This window comes from Meriones unguiculatus, chromosome 9, assembly GCF_030254825.1.
Source record: "Meriones unguiculatus strain TT.TT164.6M chromosome 9, Bangor_MerUng_6.1, whole genome shotgun sequence".
Classification (NCBI taxonomy): domain Eukaryota; kingdom Metazoa; phylum Chordata; class Mammalia; order Rodentia; family Muridae; genus Meriones; species Meriones unguiculatus.
Genome location: NC_083357.1, coordinates 115,580,360 through 115,598,156, shown reverse-complemented (window position 1 = coordinate 115,598,156; position 17,797 = coordinate 115,580,360). Strand labels below are relative to the sequence as shown.

The following is a 17,797-nucleotide window of genomic DNA, read 5'->3' as shown; positions in this document are numbered from 1 at the left end:
TTTCCTCCTGTTGAGCCTTTCTAGCTCGGATTAGAATGTGTATCCCCACATATCGGGGAAGCCACAGAAAAGCAGCCTGCATGAATTCTTGGCCTGTCTGCTCTCTCTCCTGCCAAGATTTACATGTGAATCAACCAGTAACCTGCTCACGTGACCTGGAGCAAGCTCGCTGCCGACCTCCACAGGGCGCCAGGCCTAGCTGCTGACCTGCCCCCCTCTCATTTCTTTGTAAACTGGCTTGACACACTGGTTTCCTCACCAGGCTCCTGAGACATCAGGGAATTTGGTACAAGGAGTCACCCATCACTGAGCTAGGAAGCAGGCAGGGGTCCAGGAGCTCTCTGTGTCATGCCTGGTATTGTTCTTTCATGTGATTGCTGACCATATGAAACGAGACAGAAAGATGCCAGGAAGTTGTCCCAGTGGGAAGTATTTCACATTCAATAGTCTTTGCATTCCACCACTTACCTGAGGGTCCCAAACTCAGGTGGGAAGAGACTGGTGACACCACAGCACTGCCAGCCACCCACAGCCCTCCAGCAAACCCACATTTCCCCCCATGCCCTGCTTGAGATGGGAAAAGGCATAAAGCCCTGACTAGTCACTCACTGCACCATCACAAGAGCAGAAGGTACCTGGGTCCGAGAGGACTTCTTTAGCAGCTGCTATGTCAATGAACTTTTTCTCCGCTTTTTTCTTTTCTTCTTCATTCTGGAAATTATCTGGATGCCACTGAAGTGCTAATTTTCGGTATGCTTTAATGATTTCTTGTTTTTTGGCATTTCTGAAGAACGGGAAATTATTAGCAAGCTCAGAAAGGTTCCAACCAACTTTCATAAAAACTTAGAAGCACTGTATTGGTAGTCCTCTGTGAGAACTCAGTGGTAGAGGGCTTGCCTCACATGCATAAGGCCTGAGGTTTGATCACAACCCTGCAAACAAGTGCTGTAAGCCCAAGACTTTACTGTACTGGACAGGCAGCCTTGTTGTTCCTTCCTTTTGGGCCACAGAGGTGGTGGGGGCAAGTCCTGAGGGCTGACCTAGGGACTGGTGCACACATGGCAAGCCCACCAACACCCCAGGCTTCCTCACTCAGCATCTCAGGATACAGTACAGTCTTCACAGCTGTCCCTTTCTGAATTTCCACACTATCATGACTTAGTTTTTTCTGGGCGTTCAGGCTTGGTGGTGTAAACCTTTAATCCCAGCAGCACTCTAGAGGAGAGGCAGGTGAATCTCTGTGAGTTTAAGACCAGCTAGGGCTACACAGTGATTTCAGGCCAGCCACGGCTATACATGGAGACTCTTGTCAAACAGTCAATCAAAATAAAGCACACACACAGTCACAGAATCTCCTTTGAACCCCTTACTTTCGGCTAAGCTTACTTAATACTAGTAAGAACAAAGCTTTAAACTCTGGAACAAAGGCTGGCCGTCTGCATGGGTGTGTGCCTGCAGGAGTGATTACCGTGTGTGCAACAGAAAGCCAGAACACAAGGTCAGAACTGGAGTTGGAAATAGCTGTGAGCCTTCAAGTGTGTGCCGACAGCTGAAGCTGGGTCGTCTGCAAGAGCAAGTGCTATTAACCTCTGAGCCTCTCCAGCCTGGAAAAATGGGTCTTTATAACATTACAACTTACTTCAGGTCGGGGGGGGGGGGGCTCTCTTTTTCCCTCCACTCCAACTAAAATGAAGTTCAGCTCTACTTCTTTAAATTTTTTTTAATATTAGTTACAGTTTATTAACTTTGTATCCCAGCTGTATCCTGCTTCCTCATTCCCTCCCAATCCCACCCTCCCTCCCTCCCTCATCTCCTCCCTGCCCCTTTCCAAGTCCACTGATAGGAGTGGACCTCCTCCCCTTTCATCTGACCCTAGCTTATGAGGTATCTTCAGGACTGGCTGCAAAGTCCTCCTCTGTGGCCTAGCAGGACTTTTCCTCCCTCCGGGGGGGGGGGTATCAAAGAGCCCGCCATTGAGTTCATCTCAGAAATAGTTCCTGTTCCCCTTACTAGGGTACCCACTTGGATACTAAGCTACCATGAGCTACATCCAAGCAGAGGTTCTAGGTTATACCCATACATGGTCCTTGGTTGGAGAAACAGTCTCATAAAAGACCCCTGTGCCCAGTTATATTTGGTCCTTGTGGAGTTCCTGTCCTCTCCAGGTCATATTAACTCCCCCTTCTTTCTTATGATTCCCTGCACTCTGCCGAAGGTTTGGTTATGAGTCTCAGCATCTGCTTTGATACACCTCTGGGTAGAGTCTTTCAGAGGCCCTCTGTGGTAGGCTCCTGTCCTGTTACTTATTTTCTCCTCTACTTCTTAAGCTTTTCCAAAAAGTCTAGGACTAGGACCTATTTATGCCACAAACTTCACCACCAACTCCTCTTTATTAGTGCACTGCTGGTTTTTATAAAAGAAATGTGCCTATAACATACTGATACAGTTTATAATGTTAAAGGTTATTAGAGTATTATATGTCAGAAATAATACGTGAAGCGAACCAGGTTAAGACAAAATGAGCTATATTAGCTTTAAAGCAGTTGATTAAATAGAGCATGCAAACGTCAATAATTCACCTTTTCACTCCCAAGATTTTATAATAATCTCGTTTCTGTGACTGTTTCAGTAACCGCTGGGCTTTCTCTAAACCTTCCCGAATCTGCTGATCATTTTCGTTGTGTTCCTGAGCAGCTTCATAATCCTGAATGGCTGTCAAAATATGTTTAGGAAAATGCTATTAGGGAGAATTAGGGTTCAGTGCCTTTATATATTTTACCAACTTGGTACTAAGTCCTCATTGCCAGCCCTTGAACTCACTGTCGTTCCTAAGAGCCTACATGGTATCATTTTCATAATTTTGTTCACACTAATTCCCACTGTGTTTGGTTTATTTGTCTACACTACCACGTTATTTCCCCAGACCTCCTTCAAAGTATTTTAATATCACACAGAGCAATCCTACCACCGCTAGGACCTAAATGAGTGCAGAACAAACAAGGCAAAACACTGGAAAAGAAAATCAGCATTAATATATATGGTTGATAGTCTGGAAAAAGTAAAAGGTGCAAAGGGAGCTCGGTACTGCAACACGGTAGCAGTGTCAACCAAAATCAAAATCCAGAAAGACCTAGTATTAAAGGTCTGGAAGAAATCTACAATACATGTTTCATTTGAGAGTATCTGGGTATCTAATAAGCCAAAAGAATCAATGTACCAGGCCTGAGAGTCATCCTTTGACTGTCTGGCTGATGAGATTATTCATGACTAAGTTTGGGATGTTGGATTTCAGAAACATTCCAATACAGGCTTGTGTGGTCTGGGAGTCTCAAATCTAGCTATGAGTGAACAGTGACTAGAAAGTAGCATTCAATGACAGCCCTGGGTGCTGGGTCTCTGATGAGGCCCAGTTGTAGAACTAAACTTGACTTGTGTCAATTATAGAAAAACAATATTCAGAGTCTTATTTCCTCCAGAACCAAGTTGGTCCTTGGCACTTTTCTCCCTCAGTGGAGTACATCTTAGACCCTAAGTGCAACTACAAGCTAAGTCCAACATGTCCTACCAAGTTTGGGGTTAGTCAGGAAGGCTTGACACACATTGCCTAAAAAGACAATTTGTTGAGACCAAATTCTATTGTTTATGAAAAAAATACTGTAGAAAAGAAAATGTCTTTGGTTGACATTTCTTAATCTTAACCTTGAGCAAAGGATAAAATGACAAGCACAACAAAGTTTAATTATCTGTTCTACTTTGAAAATGAGCCAATACCATCAACAGACAAGTTCAATGTGAGCAACTAACCTAGCAGGCTCGTCCATACCCTTATGGTGGTTAGACTATTATTGTGATTCATCCTACAGGGGATTTTTTCCAACTTAGTGCATAAAACTATCACAAATAGCAATGAGGCTCAAATTTACAACTAAGATTTAGAGCACTTACTGCCCCAGCCTTGGAAGGAAACACACTCTGAAGAATATGAGAGAAAATGTTTCAAGATACACAAATTTGTTATTCATATAAACCCTTAATTTAAAACACATTTACATTCTGGTTTTGTTTTTGACTTTTCAAGACAGGGTTTCTGTGTAGCCCTGGCTGTGCTGGAACTCACTCTGTAGACAAGGCTGGTCTTGAACTCAGAAAGATCCTCCTGCCTCTGCTTCCCAAGTGTAAGTATGCTGGGATTAAAAGCGTACAACACCACTGCCCAACTCACATTTTCTTTTCTTTCTGTTTTTGTTGTTGTTTGTTTTTCGAGACAGGGTTTTTGTGTATCCTTAGTTGTCCTGGACACTCTTTGTAGACCAGGATGGCCTCGAACTCAGAGATCCGCCTGCCTCTGCCTCCCCGAGTCACATTTTCATTCTAAAATTTCATTCATCTATTTCATTTTAAATAAAAATTTAAAATTTTTATTACATTTAAACCGAGACCTGGGGAGGCCACGGTGCAGCACAGGGAAGGTTCTCCACATGCACCACACTGAGTCCCAAACTGAACTCAAATCGTCAGGCTTGGCGGCAGGCCCCTCTACCTCCTGAGCATCTCGCCCTCCCCAACTGCCAGGTCTTTTTAATCATACCATTTATTAAGTTACAGTATGCATATTATTCTCCTTATACAAAGGGCAGAATTATTGGTTGTTTCCTACATTCACAGCACTACAAGCAGGAACTAGTAAGAACCTAAAATGATTCCTACAGTAGCCCTCAGACCCCAGCACTGGACTCTGCATGTTACAGTACTCATCGAGAGGCAAGATGTGCTCACTGGTACAACAGTGGTATGATGTGATGGGTAAACAACTGCTCTGCTTCACAGGAGAGAACTCATGCCGAGCAGCATCAGTCGTGAAAAGCCTGGAACTAGGGAAGCTGGAGGCTCTAGCAAAGAAGCCCAAGGTGGACCCGTAAGCAAGCAAATGCTCTCTTCCTAGATAGCACACAAAGGATTGTTTTGTAAAATGAACATGTTACTGAACTGCCTTCTAAACTTTATGCCCATAGATTAATGATATTTTTATCCTTGGCCAGAGATGCTTTTTATAGTGCTCATCAGTTGATGCAGATTCATAATTAACTGAAAATGAAAGTAAGTGACTGTTAAGCACTCAGCCTTAAAACTGGTATCTATTATCACCACCTCCAAGGCCTGAGAAACACTACACGTAAGGGACAGAGGAGAGAATGTAGGAGCCAGAGGCTGAGAGGAATACTATAGAATCTATCTCCTGAAAGTAACATAGACTCGCCAACTCAACAGCAGCCTGGTAACCTACACAGAATCAAGCCAGCCAGCATTCCAGCATGGATGAGGGAAAGGCTCCCAAGGCCCTCCTCTCCCCCTAGCTGAGGCGCTATACACAGTTAATGGCTTCTGGAAGAGAGGGAGTCATTCTTTTTTCAGGTCTGTAGCCACACACCCATAAACATGCTCAGACAAACAACCTTAAAGTCAGTGTGCTATTACAAAATTAAAATTAAAATGACAGAAGGAGGGCGTTATGCTGGGAAGAGTTCTAGACAGAGTGGGAGAGAATGGGGGATAATTCTGATTAAAAGCCCTGTGAAATTGCCAAATAAATTTAAGAATTTGCAAACATCGCTATTTAAATGTTCAAAGAGTACTATAAAAGTGTGACAAGGACATCACATGGAATGAGCTCCACCTTTCAGCGAACACAGTACTGTGCATGCTCTCGCGCCGCCTGTTCAAGATCCTCACAACTTCTACAAGGAAGTTCTCCTAGCTCAGTTTCAAGTCCAGTCAGCACCTACCCTAACACTGCTAAAGTCAGGAGGTCACAGGATTGTTCTGTTAGACAATGTCTATGCACGGGTTATGTATACATGTATTATACATACTGTGCATTTATATGCTTAAAGTAGTCATAGGCACGTGGACACGTCTGGAAAACACATGAACAACGATTACCTCTGGATGACAGAAAATCTCTAACAAATTTTCTATTCTGAGTTCATCTCTCCGAATTGAACTGACTTCAAGAAAACTCGACTTTTTACTTTCATGCTCCACTGAACCGGTTTCGACAGAGCTCTCTACTCAGTGCTACACCTGTTGTGACCACTAAGGAAAAAGTGACTACTAACTTTCCAAATTCTTAGCCATTTGCAGATGAATCTGTTCAACATAAAATGCAACTGAATAGGTGTTGGTTTCATACACTGTAACCTTTAGATACTGCACATCAAATTCCTTTAAAATTTACCTTCATCGTACATTTCCTCTATTAAATAAGCCTCTGCTCGGTCTTTCAGGGCATTCACATTGTCAGGTTCCAGCTGTAAAACCTCAGAGCATATTCTAATGGCTTCCACAGGCTTCTCATCCTAAGAGTAATGTGAGAAAAGAAAATATGGCTGGAGGTGCACCTCAGTGGAAAGGGCTTACCTATCATGCACAAATTCCCAAGTTAAATCCTGAGTACCAAAAGAATGAATAAAAACAAGCACCATGGACCAGAGAGCACGCTCAGGGAGGGTGTGCACTTACAATGATGAGGTAGTCCATGTTAAGTGTTCACAAGAAAGTGTTACCTTAGAGAAGCAGTGACAGATCCTTTCTTTTGAGCGGACTGTATACTCAGCAACACTGGGCTCTGTTTTCATGACAGACTCGTATTTGCTGGTTGCATCTGTGTATCTATGAAATAAGCAACCAGGCATTAACAATGAAACTATTTGCAAAGCTGTACACAGCACCCTCTCCTTTCGCTATGTATTGCTTAATTACTACAATGGAGCAAGCACAACACCTGCCTTCAAAGAGAATTCATCTAATCTTAATGCAGAGTAAGTGCTCAATCCAGAGGCAGGCGTCTTTAAAGCATGTGGTTAGGGGTAGATGGCCAGCTTCTTGTATCAATTTAAAGCATGCGGTTGGAGGAATGAATGACGAGATGACTGAGCAGCTAAGACCCTTGTCAACAAGACTGATAACCTGAGATTAAGCCCTAAGACTCAGTCGGTGGAGAAAGCCCATGTGTCCTCTCCAGGACATGCACACAAAAATACAATAAAACAATGCATAGCATGTGGCTAGGGAGTATAATGGGTTGAAAGTTAAATGAAAGGACTCTAGCTCCTAGGACTTCATCATCCATGCCGAGGTGAGAGCTGCTTTAGGGTATCCATGTCCCTGTAAGCCCAATAAACTTACTATCAACAAACTAACTTGAGTGTTCTCTCCCTCTCCCCCCCATCCCTTTTTCCCTCTCCCCATTTCTTTAATACTCTTGAAAAGCCAAAACCACAAAAACAAAGGATATATTATAGTTGCTCAGATCTAAGGAAGGCTAGGACAGGGAAGTAATTTGGCTGTAAAAGAAGCAGTACACCTAAGAGGTACTCACATGGTGACAGAATTAATCAACATCTTGATTATGCATTACAGTATTCCAAGACAGTACAGTTTGTAAGACACTGAAGTAATTAGGTGAAGCAGTCTCGTGACAGCTACAAAGGCCTTACCAGTGGGGAGGGCAGAGTCTACCTTGTAGGCAATACTGTGTGGAATTCCCCTGCCCCAGCTACCAACCCCCACACTGCCATATTCACAGACACAACCCACTGCTTCAAGCAGCTCCTATTTTAAGATGAGAACTTATCTCTCAGCTCTCCAAGAGTTTTTCTTTTAATCCTGGTCTTCACTACTACAGACTGGATTGAGGGTTCTGCTTTGCTTGTCCCATTAAGATCCACTCAAGCACTTCATATTAGCCTCCCACATAAACCTAAAAACTGTAGTCATATTTCTGCACTCAGTATATAGTTCAGTACCTGACACACAAAACAAGAGTCCGAGACAGCACACAGCTGCTGTAGTTAAGTGGATACTGTCCAGTTACTATTACTTCTGTCTGTGTCAACAATGACTGCGTGCATAGTCCTCATGGTGTTGCTGAGCTCAGTGCCATCCAGATCCTAACCAGGCAGATGAGGAAAGGCTCTTACCTGCCATCTCTGATCAGCTCCTCAGCTGACTCAATCAGCTTATTGAGTTTCTTTACTTGCTTATAGTGTGCAAAACACCTTTTGTGATCCTGGTCAAGTTTCAGACATTCACGGACTTCACTGCTCGTGTAATTAAAAAAAAGAAATATTCCAAGTCAAAATCGTCACTGAATACTTCTCTGTATTAAGTAGAGAAATTCATTAAAGTATTTATGTTTGGAACAATGAGAAGTTCATAATTTACTATGCACATTGTCTCAGACATGGTAATTCAAATGGCCTAGAGTTATACATTAAACATTTAGGTTAATACTATTTCATGAAAAGAAGCTGTAGAATTTATCTAACACCTTAGGGATAACCTAAGTTATCTAGTGATAACCTAAGAGATCTGCTGTTCTCTTCTGGTATGCAGGCAGAATATTGTATAAATAATAACTAAATCTTTAAAAAAAAAAAAAAAAGACAAATGTGGATGTCACAGGGACTGACCTGAGAGACAGCTCATGGTCTCCAAGTTGGTAGTAGAGTGTGCTGATTTTGAAGAACGCCTCTGTGTTGTCACTCTTCAGCTTTGAAGCAGCCTTTAAGTCACTGATCGCCTTCCTAGGTTCCCCTTCCTTTATGAAGCACTCAGCTCGCAGTTCACGCAGTTCTGCATCCCAAACACAAACCTTGAGAAACAAAAGAACTAGACTTTAAGACACATAAGGTATGCACATTGACTCCTGCACCCACACTTTAACCCGCATATTCTCAGACATAAAAGCCTCCATCAGTGCGACTAAAGCCATTGTCTTATAAATGGCGTTTAAAATCTGGACACACTTAAGTGTGACAAATAGAATGAGATAATTTCTTCAGTGTGTCTGAAATTCTGAGAGAGGAGATATATTGCAGCAATAGGGCTTTTTTATTTCTTTCATTCCCAGATTACAGAATTTTAAAACCCTAAATATAAGCATAGCATTTGCACATTGGGTTCAGGCAAGCTTGATGCACAATGAAACCCTTTCTCAAAAGGAGAGAGAGAGTGAGAGAGAGAGAGAGAGAGAGAGAAGAAAAGAGAGAGACGGAAAGAAAAAAGCCCCATGGTTATTCCCATTCAGATATCTGAAGATATTATGCAATGCTCAAAAATTATAATTTATATAATTAAGAAAATCTGCTGTTTTTGTAATTCTTGCTTTGTCTTGTGTTTTGAGACAGGATATCGTGCATACGTGTCTCCAACACCCTATGCCCCTCATGCTCAGTTAATCCAGGCGTCCAGCTCGGGGCTGTGTGAGTACTGATCAAAAGCTCTACCAACTTGAGCTACACCCCCAGCACAAAACCTATGTTCTCAATTAGCAAACTACTTAAACTGCATTGATTACCAAATTACTTTTGTAAACTGTTACATCCTTGCTTCCTTGTTAAATCCTCATTTTTAAAAAGGGAAAATAACATGGAAGTTAAGACTTCACCATTCCTGTTTTATGAAACGTCCATTATACTCACTAAACACAGTAGATTCTTCCAGATACCCCAAGCTCACCATACACAGGGCCTGTACGTTGTTTTCCTCAGAGCTTCAAACATGTCAGCTTATATACATACATATATATATATATATATATATATATATGAAAACTAAAAACCAGTAGTAAATATTCTGACAATGGGATAGGCCCAAATGGACAGCCTTCCAGTGAAAAAGTGAAAATTATAGTTTTATATTTCTATCAATAAAATGGTTTAGTACAGCCAAGAACTCCTCTATGCACTATCACTTCTCCTCCATAAAATAATCAAATAAGGCTGGCAAGATGTTTTAGGATGTGCAGACACTGGCATACAAGACTGGTGACTCGAGTGTGACCCACAGAACCCACACAGAGGAGAAGTGACTCACAAGACTAATCTCTGGCCTCCACGAGAGCAGCACAGTACACACAAGCACATGCCATGATCTCCATCACACATTCACATACACACACACACACACACACACACACACACACACACACACACACGAGTAATTTCTTAATTCTCAAATGAATGCCTATTTTCCACATATCGCATGTTTATTGCCAATACTGAGTGGAAATGGTAACTGTATTCATCATTCCCATTCAGGCTTTTCTGAACTCATCCTCCATTAAATCCTTCTGAGGAAGGCAGTGCTAAACTCAGTGCTTCCTGTCAGAACCGTCCTCCCTGTTATAGCACTCTCTGCCTTCTCTCTAGAAGGCTCTCACTGGAAGCATTTCTTTTTGTTTCCAAACACCATCTTTCTTTTCTTTCTAAGTAACTTGTCTTTCACCATTATGTAGCATAGTATTCTCAAAGAAAAAAAAGTGTAACAAGCAGTGAGTAAAAATATGTAATTCTTGGCCAGGCAGGGTGGTGCACCACTTTAATCCCAGCACCTGGGAGACATTGGCAGGCAGAGCTGTGTGAGTTCGAGGCCAGCCTGGTCTACATAGTGTTTTGGGTCAGCCAGAGCTATCCTGAGAGAGATCATGTCTCAAAAAACAATGAAATGTAATTCACACTTTACAGCATACCAACATTTACTAAACGTTTACTAAATTCCCGTGACCAATCTTTAAAAGCCCAAGGGTCAGTCTGTGTCCTGTCTTGGCTTTGGTAGGACATGAACCTGTCCAAGTGTCTCACACATGCCTTGCTCTGAAAGGCAGCTCCAGACCTGTCAGCTGCACTCACCTCTAAAATCTTATCAAGGAAGGTTATAGCAGCAGGGTAATCGGCACTTTCAAAAGCATCGAGTGCTTGAGAGCGTAATCGCTGCATCTCATCAGATTTCACAAGCTGAGACTGGGCCTCCTTCTCTTCATGTTCACTTGGATTAGATTTGAGCTACAGCGAAACAACAAAATAAAGTTTAGTCTCTTAAATCCAGTACCTGTAACATACTCAAAGATCTGCTCTTCCCAACACCATGGCACAGACCCTGCGCATGACACCGTGCGCAGACCTCTACCTTTAACCAGAGATAGCACAGTTGCTAACTTTCAGTTATTATACAGCAGCAGCTAACAAGCAGGATAGCATGGATGGAAGTTTTGCCATTTCTCAGTGACAGAGTTATGAATATCTCCATACGTGTTTTATGACTAGTTGGCCTGTAAGGTTATTTATGTATGTATGCTGTGTAGCACGGTCTGCGTGTCACAGTACAAGTGCAAACCACAGCAGTCTGTGCCTGCCTTCCTGCATGTGGGCTCCAGGGATTGAACTTAACTGGGCTTGACACATGTGGCGTTACCCAGTGGGCCATCATGGTTACTTCCCAATAAAGTCTAAACCCAGGGTTACATACCGAAGCCCTGACTTAATCGCTCTTCTACATGCTGTGTGTATTTCCTCCCCAAGGAGAAGCAGCAGCATGCACCTGGATATGTCCAGTAAGTGCAAGTTCCCTTCTGTGCTGGGACTGAACCCAGGGCCTCGTGCAGGCTAAGCACTTCCTCTGCCACTGACTCACACCCTAACACTTTTGTGACTGTTCTGTGATATACAGTCAGAATGAGAGGAGCAGTCATGATACAATTTTTGCCTCCAAATGTGTGACCCTATGTTCAATCCCCAGCACTGGAAACAACTAAATCCACAATGAGGTGAAAATTCATCTCCCCTAGAATTACACATCAGCCAGCTTTAAAATGTGGACATTTTCTTCTAAAGTTAATTTACAGCAATTAAAGTACCTAAATTTGACCCATTTGAGGTAAAAATAAGATTATAATTTAATAGAATTTCATGTATTTATTTGCATAATCTAAGTTTTTAGATTATGCAGACACAAAGTAAAAAGGCAATCGACATGTTGGGGAGAAGTTATAAACTATTATCAGGTAAGGGATAAACACACAAGTTAATATCAATAACTTACAGAACTCAAAAACAAGAACCCCTACAAGAAAAACAGGCAAAGGACTTGAAAATGAAGAAATCGCAAGCAGGTACCCAGAAACACATTCCACATTTCTTCTCAGAAAGATGGCTGCACTGCTTGGGACCTAGAATGTTCCCCCAAAGGTGTGGGGGAGGGGAGCCCCTGCAAGCAGCAGAGCCCGCAGGGAAACGACTACAACCTGACTTAGTTTGTGCTGGTTCAAATTTCTAGAATCTGACACCAAGCAATTTATTTAGACATATTTGAGTGTAATTTTGGATAAAGGATTCTTGGTAACAGTTATCCCAATCCCATATGAATAAAGCTTGGATAAAGGATTCTTGGTAACAGTTATCCCAATCCCATATGAATAAAGCTTAAGGCATGACTACACTGAATCTTTTGCAAAGTACGTGTGACCTACCTTATGAAAATGGACTCTACAGCTTAGGAGGCTCTAGGATCTGGTTTGGTCTCTGACTGAGATTGGCACAGAGGTCAGCAGGCCGTAAAGTATATGTGACATCTGCCTGAGGATGGGTTCTACTGACTAAAATCAAAAGCTAACCAGAAAGGTGTAGGGAGAGAAGAGTCTCAAATAAGCATTCTGGGTGATTTGGGTGAGGTCAGGCTCTACCGTCAGCAAACTCACCAGCTAGTGATGATGTGAAACAACATCACTTCCTCCACTAAGGACACAATGCTGCACGGCTAACATTCCTGGCTTCTCCAATGCTTGTTCATCTGCACCGCTCATGCCCTCTACACAAAGGCCCAACCCCTAAAGGGGCTTTTGGCTAATCCCCAGCTTGATGCTGCTGGAAAGGACTGGAGATCTTGAGAAGAAAGGGCCTGTTACTTCAAGGCAGGAAGACACCAGCTGCTTCCTGACCCTGAAGTAGACATGCTGTCCTCCTGACAGATTGCCTTGGAACAGAGGTAAGAACAAGGGCCCAAATGACCATGGATTCAAACTTCTGAAAGTGCAAGCCAAAATAAGCCACTCTTTTTAAGTCAAGCCATGTGGTAGCTAACACTGTGGAGGGGGTGTCGGGTGCACAGAGCAAAGAAACCCTACTGGCAGAAATGTCCACTGTTGGAGCAATGTGGACAAACAGTATGTAGGTTTTGAAAACAGTTAAAAATACTACTATATGACCGAGTAATCTTCTTTGTAAAGTCACCTACACCAGAATGTCCAGCAGCGCTATTTACAGCAGCCAAGACACAGAAACAACTTAGGTGTCTATGGTAGCTCAGCTCTGGGAGGCCCAGTATTATGTTCATCATAATGGACATAAGCTTGAGTCCCTTCCCATAGATGGGTATGTGTGTATATTCCACTACTGCTTTTATTAAAAAAAAAAAAAAGAAAGAAAACAAAACCACCATATTTTAAAATTAAATTGCAATTGACAGTTATTTATCAAACATCTAATTTTTACCACAATCAAAATGCAGGTTTTCCTTACACATTGTTGATAAGAATGCAAATTAGCATAGCCACTGTGAAAAATAGTATGGAGGTCTTCCAAAAGCTAAAAGTAGACCTACGCATGATCAGCTATCCCACCTGAGTATATACGTGAGGACAAGAGATGCCTGCAATACCCATGTCTACTGGACACTCTTCACAGAGGCCAAGATACAGTCGGCACAGATGCTCATCAGCAGATGAACACATTTAAAGATTAATGGTGTGCATACACAATGGAGCAGTACTGTTACAGAGAATGAAGCCATGCCACTTACAGAAAAGCTGGCTGGAGCTAGAGACTACATGTTAGGTAGAGCAGCTGCCAGCAAGCTCTGAACAGGCATTCTCACACCCCACCCCACCCCACCCCACCCCGCCTTGCTGCAGCACTGAGATCACAGAGCACAGTGTCAGTCACCTGGTAAGATGTTCACAGGGTGCTAGGGCCTCATACTTGGACAGTAAGCAACTTATCCATATGAACTGTCTTCTCAGACCCAAGATTTCATTTTTTATGCAAAAACCAGCACATAGCTCATTAGTATACAATCTGCCTTCTTCGTGAATAAATGGTAAAATGACACATATACCCATCTACCCAGGGTTATGTAGCAAGCTATGGAATGAGAGTCACAAGGGGAAAAGTGTGCAAGAAGCCCCAACGTAGAGGCTAGAAATCCTGTTTCAGCTGGCCTTTGTAGATTCTCATGTAGTTAGCCGACATGAGTTAAAGTGAGTGAGCCTACAGCTGAATGAGGACTTCATATCAACTGTGTGCATTTTATCTTTCAACTGCTAATGATTCTTTAATGCCAGTCATTTAATATTAATTTAGGAACTATGCTTCCTATACACCTAAGTTTTTCTTTTTTAGCTTTAAAGAAAGTACTGTTAAACAGCATATTACAAAGAAAAATACATTCTGCATATCTGTTTCTTCTTGGAAGCAGGTACTTACCACTTTCTTAAAATCGTCTTCCGCTTCATCAAGTTTTCCTTGCTTAAGTAGTAAGTGACCTCTCTGTAATCTTGCCTAGAAGGAAAAAGAGGGGCTATCCTGAGCACTGTGGACTTCTTAATGTTCTTTAAATATGAAGAATAAATAGTGTGATCAAGTTATTAATACTCATTTTTCTAATGTTCATTTGACTTAGCAGTGAGACTAATTCCTATAGCTAGAAAATGAACATAATTTTTATCAAAGTATGTTTCCTCTAAAAATATGTTTTGTTCAACCCACCAGCAAGATTTTATTTGGGGAGTTCTTTTGTGTGTTTAAGATACAAGATTCTTTTCAGAGAGATAAGAATGACCTAGAAATAAATGATAGCAATCATTGCACAACCTAAAAGTATACAAGGAACCGCTAATAATTCAAAATGTGAAATGATGGTACATGAATTATAAACATTTTTTCTAATATGCTGGGTAATAAAAACAGACTCATGAAGGGATACAGGGCTTTTACCTCCAAGCTACACTCCAGGCCCTGTATCCTAATTTTAAAAATACTTTCTGACATCATACTAGCTCTTTTCCACTGAAAATTGCACAGACTGTCAACACCCCTGAAATAACCCCTCAACAGAAACGTTTACTCTAAGGAGGGTGTCTCCTCTAAGGAGGGTGCCTCCTGCTTCCCGATAGTCCTCCTCTCCAACACACATCACCTCAGCTCTCCAACGAGCAGCTCTTCTCAAAGAACCAGAGACCACACTGACATCCGGCTTAAATCTGTGTATTACTTCACAGAACATAAAACTTCCCTGATCTTCTATTAAATACACCAATACACATAAAAATGACATTTCAGCAACTAATGACTTATCACAATGCTAAGAAAATGGGTTTCTTAACCTTTGTAGAAGGTTGTACTCAGCTCTGCCAAGCAATAAAGTCAACAAAAATAAGAGAGTTGAGAATTCTATCTTAAAATAATTATAGCAATATTTCAAATCAGGCATGCATTACATGGCTAGTCAGCTCAGATCCGTTTTGGGAATGTAACAAATTATAAATAATGGTCATAAAATTAATTTGGGGGCCATTTGACTGGACCATGTATGTATTCCACTGATGAAATATTCCACAAAGGGACTGGAGAGATGGCTCAGAGGTTAAGAGCACTGACTTTCTTCAAAAGGTCCTGAATTCAATTCCCAGCAACCACATGGTAGATCTTAACCACCTATAAAGAGATCTGGTGCCCTCTTATGGCCTGAAGGTCCACATGCAGGCAGAATGCTGTATAAATAATAAAAACAAACAAATCTTTAAAAAAGAAAAAGATTCCACACAAGTTCTTATGTTGACTATGTGATCCTCCGCTGGTGCTGCTGTTTTGGGAAATGGGGAGAACTTTAGGAAGTGGGGCCTAGCTGAAAGAAACAGACACAGAGGAGATATTCTCAGGAGCCTTATCTTCTGGCTACTATACATTTCTTCTCTGCTTCCTGTTTATTTTGCTCTGTTCCCTGTTTACTATAAAGCAACTTCCTCTTCTGTTTTCTCCCAGTGCCATAGTGCTCCCTGCCATCACAGGCCACAATTATGGAGCCAAGGACTGTGTGCTGGATACTGAGATCTCTGAAACCATGAGTTAAAATGAATCTTTGTCTCTTAGGTTATTTATGTGAGCTGTGTCACCATACTGATATAAATAACACACCACCAAGGAGCCCTCACATGACCTGTGAGGGCCCTAACAGTGACCTGCCAGCCTTCAGGACAGGAGGCTGTAGGCTTCTGAACCCGTCGCTTGTTGGCTGATGCCTGGGAGAACCTGCTAACTGCAATTGGAACCCATCAGAACACCCCTTACCCAAGCCACTCTGTTACTCTTCCTGCCTCTCCTTACATCAAACTGCCATCAGCCAGATAACGTGCTATTATTTCAGCCGCTCAGGCCCTGCTCACATCGTGCCTCCGTTCCATCCTTCACAGACCTGTCTTTCCAAACCACAAACCTTATACTGTAAAGCTTCTGAAAAGAATCACCTAGTAGGGCTGCTGAGATGGCTCCGCTGGTGAGGACTGGCTGCTCTTCCAGAGGTCCTGAGTTCAACTCCAAGCACCCACATGGTGGCTCACAGCCATCTATAAAGGGCACCTAAGTGGCCTCTTCTGGTGCGCATGTGTGCGTGCAGACAGAGCACTGGTAGGTAAGAGTCTTCTTAAAAATCACCTCATATACCCTCTGTTGCTCTTCCCTACAGACCTTTCTTTTGTTGGGACAGGGGCTCTCTAGATAGCCCTGACTGTCCCAGAACTCACAGAAATGTGCATGCCTGTGCCTCCCATACACTAGGGCTTAAGAGGCTAAAGGAGTGTGTGCCACCACACCCAGCCTGCATACAGACTGCTAATGCCGAGAACTTAGTGAGTTTTGCTGTTCCTTGATATTGTACTGAGACAGAATCTGGCTACAGAGCTCGAGCAGGTCTCGAGACCCTGGTCTCAAGGGACCCTCCCGCCTTTACCTCCTGACTGGCTAGAGACAGTTATGTGCCACAGGAAGAGTAAGTGTGAGAGTTTGAGCGTCGCTTGTTTGCCACTCCACACGCAACAGCTTTTCTAGTAATGACGAAGGTGCAAACACTCACTCCAGGAAACAGGTGACCTCCTAACAGTCCCCTTATGCTCCCCACTGAGCAAGCTTAGGTACACTTACTGCAGTGAAATCCATCTTCAGTTCAATCACTCTGGTTAAATCGGGCAATGCTGCTTTGGACTTTCCCATGGCTAAGAAGACAGTAGCTCTCCGATAGTATGCAATATAGTTGTCAGGGTCACCATCTAAAAATTAAAATAATAAGTATTAGCTCTCTGCAATTTACTTTTGACAAAATAGTCTGAGAAAACTCAAGTTCACAATGGTATTAAGAATGATAAACGGGCACAGTAGTGTACTACTGTAATCCTAGCATTTGGGAGGCGGAGGCAGCCTCAGGCATGAGACAGCCTGGTCTACATAGCAAATTCAAGTCAAGCCAATACTGCTTGGACTCTCTCTAAAAAGCAAATAAACATAAAGTAGGAATGGCAATGAAATTAAGAGTCTGGGATAAAGGCGAGTGACACTGTGCTTGGTTCAGCAGTTCCTGAGGGTGGCACACCCGGAAGAACAACAAAGCTCCAAGTCCTTTCCCTTCACCCTGCCCTTTGCTCCTCCTCTCTCTGGATGAGTCTCTGCATCCCCTGTAATGTCCACTATCCAAAACCAGAAAAGATGCTTCCCTGCATTCCCAGAGCCACTCTAGCAAGCTAACTGAACTTAAGAAGGGGCTCTTGGGACCTGACTTATTCCTGCAGATCTGGGAGTGCAGACTGACATCTAAAGTGGCAACAGTTTTCCTCAAAAACCTATGGAGTTAGCCTGTCAACTCCAAGCATACAGTGTCGGCCCTTAGCCGAATAACATGACCGTAACTCATAGCC

At 42.6% G+C, this 17,797-nt stretch overlaps 1 protein-coding gene across 1 annotated transcript in view; it reads right to left on the bottom strand.

The window, feature by feature from the left end:
- The window catches only part of Dnajc3 (DnaJ heat shock protein family (Hsp40) member C3), a 36,181-nt gene that overhangs the window by 4,263 nt on the left and 14,121 nt on the right, over positions 1–17,797 (bottom strand). The window contains exons 3-11 of the mRNA XM_021637087.2: positions 17,031–17,155; positions 14,319–14,393; positions 10,692–10,844; positions 8,472–8,653; positions 7,980–8,099; positions 6,564–6,669; positions 6,236–6,356; positions 2,580–2,712; positions 636–784 (exon numbers count right to left, since the gene is read on the bottom strand). Of these exons, the coding sequence (XP_021492762.1) occupies positions 636–784; positions 2,580–2,712; positions 6,236–6,356; positions 6,564–6,669; positions 7,980–8,099; positions 8,472–8,653; positions 10,692–10,844; positions 14,319–14,393; positions 17,031–17,155 (1,164 nt within the window). The remainder of the gene's footprint in view (positions 1–635; positions 785–2,579; positions 2,713–6,235; positions 6,357–6,563; positions 6,670–7,979; positions 8,100–8,471; positions 8,654–10,691; positions 10,845–14,318; positions 14,394–17,030; positions 17,156–17,797) is intronic.